This window comes from Clytia hemisphaerica, unplaced genomic scaffold (assembly GCF_902728285.1).
Source record: "Clytia hemisphaerica strain Z4C2 unplaced genomic scaffold, Clytia hemisphaerica genome assembly, whole genome shotgun sequence".
Lineage (NCBI taxonomy): Eukaryota > Metazoa > Cnidaria > Hydrozoa > Leptothecata > Clytiidae > Clytia > Clytia hemisphaerica.
In genome coordinates this window covers 270436-284002 of record NW_027104387.1, presented here as the reverse complement: position 1 = coordinate 284002, position 13567 = coordinate 270436, and the positions used below count along the sequence as shown (strand labels likewise).

The 13567-nt window shown below is 35.8% G+C and overlaps 1 protein-coding gene across 2 annotated transcripts; it reads right to left on the bottom strand.

The window, feature by feature from the left end:
• Positions 1-319: 319 nt before the first annotated feature.
• Positions 320-13005, bottom strand: LOC136819476 (acetylcholine receptor non-alpha chain-like). Of its 2 annotated transcripts, none has more exons than XM_067075709.1 (6): positions 12673-13005; positions 6563-6828; positions 5936-6045; positions 5385-5629; positions 2051-2278; positions 320-1623 (listed from the first exon to the last, which is right to left on the bottom strand). In XM_067075709.1, exons 1-6 carry the CDS (start codon positions 12731-12733, stop codon positions 980-982), a joined length of 1554 nt encoding a protein of 517 aa, XP_066931810.1. In that variant the 5' UTR covers positions 12734-13005; the 3' UTR covers positions 320-979. The 2 variants fall into 2 exon arrangements, with proteins under 2 accessions (XP_066931810.1, XP_066931811.1); XM_067075710.1 differs by lacking the exons at positions 320-1623; positions 2051-2278 and adding exons at positions 2504-3531; positions 3848-4048.
• Positions 13006-13567: the final 562 nt, after the last annotated feature.

Here is a 13567-nt window from a genome sequence, read left to right as displayed (position 1 = left end):
AATCTTTTTTGTTTCAAAGTATCTCAAGAGAGAAGATGACATGATTTCAAGTTAGGAAAGGAGATTCCTCGAGATCGCCAATCGATGATGACAAAAGAAAAGTGATTATAATTAAATTCCCATATCAACAAAGTACTACTTGAACCTTAAACTTAAACTTTCAGGTCTGAACACGACCTAAGAAACATGCTGAGGCTGAGAATGAGAAAATAACATTTTTTAATGCGGTCATTTTAAGACCTTCCAATCAAGGCTGATTATGTCAAAAAGTTTAGAAACATGCAAGAAACATTTAAGGCTCAAAAGACCGATTCCTTAAAAAACATCGAGGCTGCTTGGTAAAACTAGTTTCTTAAAAAAAAATGTGTAGGTGCGAAAAAGACTGGGACGGTTTTAGGGTGGTAAAACGGACAAAAAATGCCCGCGCGGCAATTGGCGGCTACGGTCGATAAGGTATATTGAAATAGCTTATTACATTTCTTTTAGATAAAATCAATGAAAAGAATCTGTATTGAAATTACAAATGTACAAATTAAAACGGTCAGTCAGCATATATATGTCAACTCAATGGTGCATGAAACCGGCGGTATTGGCCAAGAAAAACAATATTTCTTTAAATGTAGTTATTTGCCCTGCTGTAGTATCGAGCACACTCTAATTGTGAAGAAACAATTTAAAAGCTTATATTGATAAATGATTGAAACAACAATTCTAGGATATGCTTGGAGGACATTGGATGTTTAAGCATAAAATATGTCATCGAAATAAAGGTATTCTCATATTTCTTGATACGTATTGTCTTCCATTTACATTACGTATATTGTTTAAGTATTCATATACAAGGTGCAGTATGCAGTGCTGAATAGTCCCAATAAAGACGAAAAGCATACAGCGTTGTTGCTACCTAATCTCCTAAGTGAATTTAGTTGGATAAAAATAGTCATTTCTTTATATATTATATCACTAGTTATGAATACACTTAAAAGTCGACAACTTTACACAAATACCATACGGAAACCGTTGTAAAGATAGTTGCGGTTGTGAAGAAGGAGATCCGATCCAATGTAGCAGCCACTGCAAGCCATTCTCTTTGAACTCTCCTCCGTTTCTCTTGCTCTTTCAGTAGCTCCACCAAGATGACGATTTGTTGTGACACTTCCGCCCAATTCTCTTCACAAGCACTGTTCTTCACTTTCTCCAACAAGGGCGTCAAATTCAAGAGACGCCACAAACGCTCTGAAGGTATGCTATTTACTTTGATACCAATATCGACCGCCCGTTGATGAATAGTACGATTCGGGCGTTGCGTATTTTCAAGCCTTTCTAACTGTTTAAGCCATTTGGTAGTCGGGTGTATAATACGTAGGCCAACACCGGGGGTTAGTTGCTCCAAGACGTAGTATCGTAGCCAATGAGGCAGTTCTAGAACAACCTTATTAGCGAAAAAGATACTCAATGAATAACACAATGTTGCGATTAATATGACCAGAGTTGAAAGGGTTAAAGCCAAGAAATAGGAGAAGAAAGGGATCTCTCCAGCACTTCCAGGAATCATTTTCAATACTTTGGTTTGGAAGAAAGCTAAAGCCAGAATCAGATGACAGACCATGATGACACGTTGACCTGTCGATAGAGAAAAGAAAACGTATGGTTTAGCTCTTCAACATGATTGTACAGTATTAGACAAAACGATGAGAATTTGGTTGGCTTTAAGGCATTGCAGTTTAAATTCGATAAATTGGTTCTTTTGTTATAACCTTTGTTGAGAAACCATGACCATGAGAATAGATCTTATCGGAGTTTTTGATTTTTCTAAAAAAGCGATGCATTGTGGGATTGTTTTGGGAGTATTACAATAGAAATCTCTTAGGAATTCCTCGAGGGAATTCTATTGTAATACTCCCGAAACAATCCCACAATGCATCGTTTTTTTAGAAAAATCAAAAACTCCGACAGGGACCCATTCTAAATACTCTGAAAGGGAATCTCTTCTTCTCCTCTTTCTTCTTATATGGAAAGTGTTTGTTTTGATTTCAAAATCTCATCTTACGTGAAGCTGCCGGAACGAAGTAAACCAAAATACTGAGAAATGATAAACCGACATTTGGTAAAATCAATGCAGAAATTAAAAACATTGGTTTTCGTTTCACGTTGAGATGGCACACTACAGTTGAGAATTCTTGTTGGTGATTATCGGGTTGGTCATTATCAGTCCTTGCATTTGTTCGGTTGGTTTCGTTGAAACATCTGTTGGAGGTTAAAAGCCATTGTGGATGGTCTAGAAAATGTGCAAAATATTGAATACAAGGCAGTCTTGATATATTTCACTCACAGCTCTTGTTCAAAAATTGTATGAAGCTTACTATATGAACTTTTTGAGAAAGGATTCGACCTTCCGTCTGCAATAGCTACACTTTCACCGGTAGCCTCTTATCACTATGCCGAAAACCCAACACCTAGATTATATGTGTACATCTCATTATGAACCATTCGAGAGGTTATAAGCAGATTTGACACTGACCTTTACACAATGGTTATTACCGATACAGATCGACTGGAACGATATCAATCTTCCTTGGTCATTTTGGTTAGTTTCTGCGTAGCTAGCCGGGGTATTTAAAAGGCTGGAACACCGGATTCTTCCAGTCTTTTATACAAACTAAATCCCGTAACAATAATTGTATTATCATTATAACGCCTATACTACTGTATTACACGCATTATGAACAACTCCAGTCTAATAGAAAAAAAGTCTTTCAGATTTGTATCATTATATCAAGTAGCAAGCAAAGAACAAATATTCTAACGTAACTTAAAGAACAAATTACAAAATTCATTTTGTAGACATATGTCATCTCTACAGGAAATTTCAATTAACTAGTGAGCAACTATAAGCTTTATAAAAGAACCAAAAAATGACTGTCGCTAATATAGAGCAGTTGATGTATAATGTCACTTGATCTAGTGCCTTAGCAACCAGTAACCAATCATCTTTCAATATCCGTTTTCTCTCTTCCTCCTTTAACCAATCAAGTATCAGGGATAATTTCTGGGATAAAAGGCATAAATTTAATGACGAGAGTGAATGACCTTGCGATAAATCATCTACAATCTCTATAACATTCGACCGTAATTCAGTAGCTCCCCACAAACGTCCTGGGTGTCTTTTACCGAGAATTGAATTTATTGGATTCTGTTGTTGGTTTCTCTGGCAATGTTCTTCAATAGCCATTAACTTGATCATCCATTTGGGAGTTGTATAACGATCTCGATAACCCATACTTGGTGCTAGATGATCTAAAACGTAATATCGTAACCAGCGAGGCATTTCCAAGACAGTACAATTAGCAAAGTAGATACTTAAAGTATAGACCATGGTGACTATATTGGTCACCATCCCAATCAATGTCAAGAGAAGAAAGTACGTAAAGAAAGGAACCTCTCCAGCAGCGCCGGGGATGATATCCATAACATTGGTCAAAAATAAAGCCAATACTAACATCAAATCAATCAACATCAGAATTCGTTCGCCTATTGATGAAAAGAAATTACAGATTCGCAATAGTTTTCTTTTGAGTAGACTTCCCTAATTTCAAGAGCGTGTATATGGAATAATGTCAAATAAAATATACTTGTTTATGAGCCGACATTATCGTCCCAATTGTTGGCATTTTATTTCTTATTAGATGAATGTAAGAATTAGATATTAAATTGGGAATTTAAGTTTAAGTATATGAGCTCAGGAAAAATCAAACTCGCACAAATAGTAAAGTTTTACTTAGAATTGACTGGGATAAGTTTATTCTACATTTTGATTTGTATGGGACAAAGAGTGACAATTTCTTACCAGATGCCGCCGGGATAACATGAGCGAGGAGACTGATCAGAGTGATTCCAAATTTGGGCATGATTAATGACGTAATGAGAAATAATGGCTTTCGTTTGATTCGAACAACATAAATGATTTCTGAGAATTTGTTCATGTCCGGATTTTTGAAGTTCATTTCGTTCCGTCCGTTCGCAGATAGGATATTCCATTCGGAATGATCTGTAAAATATTGAACTATGCTATATTGATAATGTCAGTGATCTTGTGAATTATTAAAATACATTGCTATAAATCATTTAGTCGCCAAAGGGAACTAGGAGCCGTTCGTGGTTACGGAGAGGAAAAATAGGCTGAAATTATTAAAAGGCACCGAAAAATCCGTTTCAGTTATATCGAAACTTTCTGAATATCAGGCCCGGCGGAACAACTGTAAAAGTGGGAAGGCTGAAGGCTCAAAATGAGATAAAATTCGATAGGAATTGTGAGTCTGAAATTTCTCCACTTCCGCCGGGCCTGGATATAGAGACAGCTTTAAGAGTGTCGATAATTTTGGAGTTTTTTATCTGCCTCGTGTCTTGTTCCAAACGTTTTTCGTTATGACTAAATATAGAGGCCATCCTTTTTTGCATGGAGACGGAGGTGTAACGACAAACTTTTTAGCATGCGGTACAAAACAAATATCAAAGCCACATTGAAGGTGAAAAAGAAATGAAACTAATTTAGTTTTACATACATTAATTTGAAAATCTAGTGAGTGAGAGTGTACCTGTGTTTTTTTTGGATTGCCAAGTGCTTTTATATATTCAATGATGGGTGTTTATGGTGTTCTGCTTTGGTGCGTTGAATGGTGAATAAATGTTTCTTTTCAGTGACAGTAATTGCATTTCTTATAAAATTTTTCTACATAGAGATACTCTATGGAGGCTGATCCATATCAAGCTGTATATCCTTACTGAAGTAAACCAAATTATGACGTCGTTAGTACAAGCTTTGAAATTAGCCTGTGTCAGACAATTTTATTACCACTGCAGTCTATGACAACAATGATTTGTTTTTACTGGGCTTTCATTTTAAAAACAAAATATTTTGCAATTTTGCCGAAATTTGCCTAGGATTGCTTAGACTGTCAATAGTATGTTCAAAAATACATATCTATGATTCTCGTCCTACCTGCTAATAATCAGTGTCGTGATATTAATAATAATTGTGAAATACTGAAGATTGCAAGTTACCTTAATGGAACTTATTTGGCGGGAACTAATTTTAGCGAATTCGGCGAATTTAGACAAAATTCGCCAAAATTATTTCCCGCCAAAATTAAATATTTTGCTCATTCGCCAAAATAAGTTCTCGCCAAAATTAGAAATTTTCAGGATTTTTGCCGCTCATCAAAATTAGTTCCCGCCAAAAAAAGTTCCCTTTAGGTAGTTCTTTATTTCTCTATATTTCGCTCGATTTTTTTCGAATGTTCTTGAGTAATTTCTGATTCTATCTACTTCACTGTAACAATAACTGTGTTAGATTGAATTTTGAAGAAAACAATTATGATACTTACTGTGGAACATGGACAAGTCCAGAAAAGGAGCTTCTGATTTCACAATCAATTTCTTCGAGTCTAGTGTCATGCTCCCTAGCCTGATATCGCATTGTTGAATGTCGAACGGATAATCGATGACGTGTAACGGACAATTCGTTTCCGATCTAAACGGCGCTAACCACATGTGACGGCCGTCATGGCGTAAAGAGATTAACGTATTTGCCACGTTCAAATAACTACCGTGAATCTTTTCCTCGCCACGACTAAAATAGAATTTCGGTTAGTGGGATATTGTATTAGTATATTACTTTAAAATTTTGGAATGATGACTTCGTTTTAGGTAGAGAAACCACTATGATATTGCCGGTAGAAGGCTTATCCCGATCTTACACCTAAAAGCTGCAAATAACGTTGTGTGCCAGCTAGGTCATGGAATTGCAATCGTTCGAAGAAGGTAGTGTCGTTTATAAAGAGTGTTTGAACCCTCAATTGAGGGAGCAGTAGAAGCCTATTCAATGAGAAAAAAAGGTCATATAAAGGATTTGAGTTGACTGTAACGGAAGATTTACCTGTCATAAATATAGATATCAGGTGACCAAACTAATTTCGGATTGACATTGATCTCAGAAATGTTTTCATATTCTTCAGGGTCCCAAGTCAGTTTCTTGTTCCACCAAATCTGAGAAAAAATTCTGCACTACAGTTGACGCTTTATAATTGTCGCCAAATAAAAGAGCGTATCAAATAGTAGAGCGTCCTTTATGAGAGTTTCTTGTTGATGGTGACTCTCAATATTAATGCAATATAATGACCAGTTTGTGAGGGCTGTACTGAGAAATATTGCCCGAGGTCAAGTAACGGCCAAGCTTGCTAGGCAATAATGCGTAATTATTTGAGACAAAATGATGTCAATGCAGTGTTCATTTTCCTTTGAAAAAACTGACGTCGCAATGAATTTTTCTAACAACGGGTAACTATGTGCTGTGTAGGCCCGTCGTCATGCGCAATAAACCAATTGCATTGCACAAAAGGCCTTGTAGCCCGCTTCGAGAAAGTAACCGGTTAACAATATCGAATAATGGAGTGTATAGATCAGTAACGTCGAATTAGAAAATGTCAACTGTAATTCAGTTTGAATTTAGAAAATGAGATCAGAGTTACCACCATGATACAAGAACCTAAAATGGTAATCTTACCTGTCGATAGTACATTCGGAGGGTGAGTATGCCATTTAACTCATGGAATTCCTCAATCTGAACCAAAGACATCCCGATTCGGACAGTAATGGAACTGGTTTCGTCCGGAAATGAAAACATTGTACATTCACGTGAGAATTTGTTCTTTGTCAGCTCGAGAGAACAATTTCCAAATAACTTTTTATGGAGCTCGCTTTCTGCAGAGATTTTTAGTTGCGTTACGTTTGTAGTGGAGTTGTTTTTCTCCAGTATTGCGAAGATGTCATCTAAATAAGAAAAAAAGCAATTCTGTAATTTCGAATAAATACTTCTACCAACCCTTTACCTCGAAGGGGGTTCGAGTTTACAAGATATTTTATCGGCGGTATAATGAAGGTGCATCTTCCAGCTATGGTGTGTAAAGTTGTTGAAAAGTTGAAAGGAGTGGCGCCCTCCTCTACATTCGGCTAGCTAGCTATCGAAAGAAGAGCCTTCGGATCACCCTCGACTGCGGTTGCAAACTTACTAAATTAAAAGATGTTAATCGACTGTCTTTGTGAACGTGTCAATACAATGTATTGGCTTCCACATTTTATTCAGCTCGAACTCAACTCCCATTCGTGTATTTTTTAACGCAGGGGTATACGCAGTAAGTCATAACAGAAGGCTAAAGATGAATATCATTACGATTTGAAGCACTGCAAAAGTTGTGCTGTCCCCTCGATTTTTATACAAACGCTAGATTCGTCATCCGAAATAAGGCGAAAATTTTAAGGCTTCTCTTTTTCTTGCTTTGGAAAGGCTGACGATTTGCTTCTAGCACTTCGGGTTCAAACTCAATGAATAGACTTATATTAAGTATACTCCATGGTATCGAAAGCATCTTCGAAATCAATATTGACAACTTATCACATATCATATCTGGTGGGATCATCTTGCTAAGATAAAGAGGCGTATCAGTCTGTATTTAACAAAACTCGTATTATAGAGAGCATTAGAAATATAAAAGTCCCGAAAGTTTTATGTTTGAGAAGAAACACCCCTACTCAAATCCTCCTCTTCAAACTGAAGTAGTTTTTGCCAGTACTTTCTCTGGCGCAACTTAAATCCAATGGATATCCAACATAATTTGCCGATTTCGCTTTATCTTTCTACAAGACGTGATTGACATAATAATTAAATTCTAAATTACTTGGGTAATTATCCCGGCGACAATCATTTATTTCCTTTCTCGTAAAATTATTTTCTCTGTGGTGCACCGAAAACTATTTTTGAATCAAACGGAGGCTCTTTCCCAAGGAAACTGTAAACGGATATACACGTTTTTTTTTTATAAGGAACATGTTTATAAGGAACTCGAGGCTGAAAATGGTTCAAAAAATAAGGAATTGTTAAGGAACTGCTCAGGCTGAGAATAAGTGGATTTGAAAATAATGTACCTTATTGGGACTAATTTAACCAAATTTTGATCTTTCAAGGGGCAAAAAGTTCAAAATTTCCTATGTAGTAAGGAAATCGATAAGGAACTTTGAGACTGAAATTCTCTGTAAAAATAAGAAACTCCAGGCTCAGAGCAAAGTTAAGGTTCCTTATAAAAAAAAAAACGTGTATGAGTAGAAATTATATATTTACGATACAGGGTAACTTAGGGGTCAAATAATGGCCATGATAAGGTCACATTTAGGCTACGTCATATCTTCCTTCGTTTCGAGCGTAAAACTCTTACTCTTCGAGTAAGGCCTAAAAGCCTGGATCTGTCTATTTTGTAGACTAGGTCACATTTTGATTAATGGAGAAAATGTCCCTGTTACATCAAATTTATGATCGATTTCTGCGTTCTGGGTTTAGTATATTTTGTCTTTTTATGTCTGAAAATTCATGTTTTTTATGAGCTTTATTTTTAGTCATCCGACTAGAATTTTGATAACAGGCACTACTCAGGTATTATAAAACCATTTTTTAATCAGTCTTGACTTTAATCCTTCTCTTAATGCCCTGCAGGAAACTTTAATGTTGTGTCTTTAAAATCAGTTTAACACAACCTGCAAATTGATCAACCCAAGCGCATGCGCAGGATATACATCGACAAAAGCAGAAAAGATTAATACAGTCTAATTAGATTTTCTTTTCAATCAATTTAGCTTTTCAACAAAAAAGTGCTGCGGAAATGGGAAATTAATTTCATACCGCGATATATGTGCATCAAAGAGTCTTTTTTGACGTTTGACTATCAGGTATTTTTGCCACATCCCTTTTCTCTTGTAATGTATAGTTTGTGTGTTTTTAAATCGATTTATCAAGTTTTTTCGACAAAGATGTGCAAGGTTTCTTATTGTGGTTCTTGAAAACATTAACTTGTATTCAGAAGTCTGAAAAGTTTGGTGAATTGGGGTTGTTTTTCGCTTTGTTTTGGATCTTTATCAATCATGATATGTTAATGAAATGGGGTGACTGTTGCGTTGTCACTACTATATCCTGTGCTGGATCAACAACGGTGTGATTCCCGATTATGTCACAAACGTCTTCTCTAACGTCAGATTCATCGATTGGAAATTTTCAGCGTTTTAGACTGGTTGCCACACGCTACCCTTTTGTAAGCATTGTGTGACCTCGACGATCTAACCGAACTCGTTTAAACCCTGTTCGTTTTGCCCTTCTAACAATATTAATTCTTTTTTTTTCAGGTATAAGTATAACAAACAGAATATGACAAAATGGTTCGAAGCGGACGAACTTTAGAGCAAGTATTAAACGATCTTGGTGTCTCTGTTACCCAAATCTTCAAGCTATGCATTCTTCTAGCACTTGTCATAACATGCTGGCTTATCGAGGCAAACTTTATGGATATCTCATACACGGAGTTTCAATGCAAGCACAAGTTTTCATCTTTAGAGATTACAATCATTCGATGTGTTTTGATAATTACTATGGCAACAGGTAGCCTTGTTTTCGGGCTAATAGCAGACATCAAGGGTCGAGTTTTGACGATGAAGTTCACCTTATTCCTTTATATCTATTTTCGTTTGATATCCATAGCAGCCGGTGATATATTATGGGAAGACCTGGCAACAAAGATTATCATTGTTTTCACGTGTGGCGGATTTATGACAATTTCCCTCGTTCATTTCATAGAGTCACTTCCCTCGAAAACAAGGAGTAGATATTTGCTACTATCCGTAGCCTTTGGACTCTTCATCGGAACAATGCTCATATATTTAAAACCGTGGATCAAAATACCATTTTTCAGACATTTAATTCTACTTTTACCTGGTCTCCTCGTTCTGGTCCTTCTTTTAACCACCGGTGAAGAGAGTATCCGTTATTTGAACAGTACCGGTGATTTCGATCAAGTGGTGAAAAAACTGAACCAATTATCTGATGACAGTCGCCAAAGTTTGCCAGAAAAGATCACCATGAATTATAAAAACTTCATTTTTGGTAGTTTGAGATTCATGTTTAGAAAGCGTCCAGAGAATGTCATCATTGTATCCCTGTTATTAGGCTTGGTATTGACCATAGCTTCGACTACTCGCCAGATCTATGCATTAATGTTACTCCCAGGACTCAGTACATTTCATATCACCATAGCAATAAACAATACATTGACACCATATTGCCAAATCACAGACGTCGAAGAACAATTACCCGCTTTTTTCCGTCCTTTGTCCGCCCTTTGCGTCGTTGTTTTTCTTATCCTTGCCGCCCTAAGCGTTTCAACTTGCGGGACAAGAGGTGTATTCAGACTACAAGTTTTGGTGTCGATGATATTCCTTATAACCTTGTGCACACATTACAACGAACTCGCAAGTAATATTATACTCTATCTTACAAGTTTATTAGCATACGTTTGCCCATGGACATTGTATTTATATATCAGTGAACTGTTACCAACACACTACCGTGGAGTAGGACTGGGATTTCTGATGCTCAATGGTAATATGTTGATGGTGATACTGACTCTCTTGTTATGGAATATTGTGATCTTGAGTTATAAAATGCTGATGATTTTAATGGCCACTTTTGCCGCATTGTCTCTCATCTTGGGTTTGTTACTCCCAAATAATAAATTTTATATTAATAGCAGGGTCATTTAATTTTTAAATAGGTGATTTTATACATGTTTTTGTTACACGGTTACTTAAATTTACCTAGTTTAACTAAATTTTAATCTCTTTGTAAATTATTGGAAATACGCCTTTTCAACCGTAGCCGCCAATTGCCGCACTGGCTTTTTTTGTCCATTTTACCACCCTAAAACCGTCCCAGTCCTTTCACACCTATAGACAACAGAAAAAGGTTTCAAAAAAGGATTGGATTGAGTTTAGGAGGATGATTAAATAATTAAGTGGCACGCGCCTGACCGCGCGACTACGGTCGAATAGGTGAATTCAAATTTATAGTCTTAAGTTAGTATTTTGGGAGAAAGACACAGCCTTAGTACACCCTCACCTTAAGTCTAAGTACGTCCAAACACATCTGCGTTGACTGGTAGCCTCGCTGCGAAAAATATCGTGTCGACCTCGAGTATTAGAGTACCGTGAAAAGCACAGCTCAAAATCATATATTTACGCTTTACGCTGTGCCGACGAATCGAGATTCTATTCATCGCGCAATCAGCGAAGACAAAAGTAACCATGACGACCATCCAAGATCTTGGATGAGCGTCATAGTCGATATCTTTATTCCCGTCGTTAAAAACACAGCTTACAAAAAGTCATCAATGCTTTGTAAAAAGAGTCAGTGATAGAGAATCATAACATAAAGTCTGTCTATTATTTTGATTCAATTAAGTGAGATTTCCATAATCAAAAGTTTACTAATTAATGTTATACATTTGGGGGATATGTAAAAGATTTCTTTTGAAAGAAACTCCTTTCAATTACATTTGGAGGTTTCTGGGGAATTCGTAAATAGTAAAATGCATACTGATACAGTCTGCTAGACATTAATCTATATATTAATAGCGGTGCTTTGGCTTTGTGTGTCTGTGTGTCACCACTTTCGTTTTCGCTTTGTTTGTGTTTTAAAATTATGACTTTTAGTCTCTTGCTCCACAAATTTGTTCTATTGGATTCGCGCCATTTGCACACTTTCGATTTCGCAAGCAATGTTTTGTTCTCGATAAGTTTGCTTTGATTGACAGATCGAATAGAGCATGGTTTAGACTTTGTTCAGCCTTTGTTTTGAAATTTAAGGCCCATCTACATTTAGTAATTTCAATTTCTGCCCAGCTTTGGCCGATTCTGCTTTTTCTTTTCTTTTGTTTGAAATATTTTCGAGAATGTATTTAACGATCGTATTTATTAATGACATTCGAATTCTTTTCAAAACAAAACAAGTTTCTTTTATAGAAAAGAACATTTCAAATATAAATCAAAACATAAAAATTAAAAAGTTTTAAAAAAAGCAATTTAGAATTGACTTATTTATCTTTTTAAATCTGATAAAAACAAAGTTCGAAAGTTGCACTATTCTTTGTGGCTTTCCCACTTTTTCATAAAGAATTGTCATGTCTACATTTCACTCCTCTCTACCATGACATTTTCTCAAATTGTCGAAAGCTGGACGGCGTATTTAATGCGAGCGAAGCGAGAAAAAGATCTCCGGGGGAGGGTTCGAGGGTTAGAGTCAAAATTTGGAGATATCTTTTTATTAATTTGATCATTTTTTAAGCCAGCTTCAACATCCAAAGGGCTTTTAGTGCGTTCAGCTACAGCTTAACCGGCGTGCGACGCCGGGTACCGGCTAGTATGGTAATATTTGCTCTTCATCTTTGATTTTTTCTACAGTGATTAGATTGACACATGCGCGATAAAATTTCTATTATTTGTCTTCAGAGGTTACTATTTTCTTTGAAAACTTAACCTCTGATACTCAGGGTAGTATTAGAGAGGAATCTATCCTCGGCATGCGTTGTTTTCACATAATCGCATGATTGAAACTATCATTTTCCGACTGATTTCGAAAAAAATTTCTCTTGCAAATTTCAAAATCTGTCAGCCGAAATACGGCGGATATCTAAAGGCTTAGTTTTCTCTTGAACGGCACAGGTCGAAGACTCCACTTTCGAATGTTGAAGAACATTGAAGCTATATTACCTCATTGGGATAAAAGACGAGAAGTTACTGTACCTGTTTTCACCAAACAAAATAAGCTTAAAAGTAACGCCAATATGAAATAATAATTCTCCATATCCAAACAAGTTCCTTCATCCAAATGACTTTTGCATAATTTTTTTAAATATTTTAACGAAATATTTACACATCTTTCTACAATATGTTGAGCGAAAACCGCTCTTAACAGTTAATTCAATTAGTCTACAAATTAAAAAACACTAGCCATAATTTCGTCCAAAGTAATATACCTAGGAAAACAAATTTTTCTTATCTCTTATGTTTATAAATATGGTCCAGCCCCCTGAACAGCAGGCAAAACTGTTCCATAGAACGCTCACACCATCTGCTTTCCTAGCTTACGGTCAGATTATCAATAAAATACGTTTTGAAAACAGTCACTTTTTACAGACGCTTAATTATCGAAATTATCTGTGTTTAAGTTAAGGGCTCTGACCATAGTCGAAAAATTGATTTTAGTATTTGAACATAAAAATTTTGTTTTAAGTTCTTTAACATTTTTAACAAATAATTGCCTTTATAAATTGCTTTTTAATCAAATCCCTTAAGAGTAATTAAGAATTTGATTGCAAGAATGACGTTATGAACTTTAAAAAGACGTTAATAATATGTTGCATCACCTTCTTTTATAAAAAGTGCTAAGTGTTAATGGGTAATTAACCTTTTTGTTTCGAAATATTTTCAAACTGTCTGCAAAGAATTGAGCTGTTTTAAAATTTTCGGAAAAATGTTCTAAATTAATTCATCCAAAGTTATGGCTGTTTTTCTATGAAAAATTGGGATGGAAAATTGGTCAAAAAGCACTATTTTCAAGATTTTGAGACAAATAAGCTTTTACAAAAGTTTTCCGAAAATCTATAGGTAGTTTGGTTAAAGATACACCAACTAGTGC

Excerpts from the sequence above, each read along its gene's own strand:
- LOC136819476 (XM_067075709.1), bottom strand. The coding sequence starts at position 12,733 with ATGGAGAATTATTATTTCATATTGGCGTTACTTTTAAGCTTATTTTGT. Across the intron at positions 5,630-5,935 it reads GATATCTATATTTATGACAG|TCGTGGCGAGGAAAAGATTC; the intron begins GTAAATCTTCCG and ends ATTCTATTTTAG. Across the intron at positions 2,279-5,384 it reads GGACTTGTCCATGTTCCACA|ACCATCCACAATGGCTTTTA; the intron begins GTAAGTATCATA and ends CACATTTTCTAG.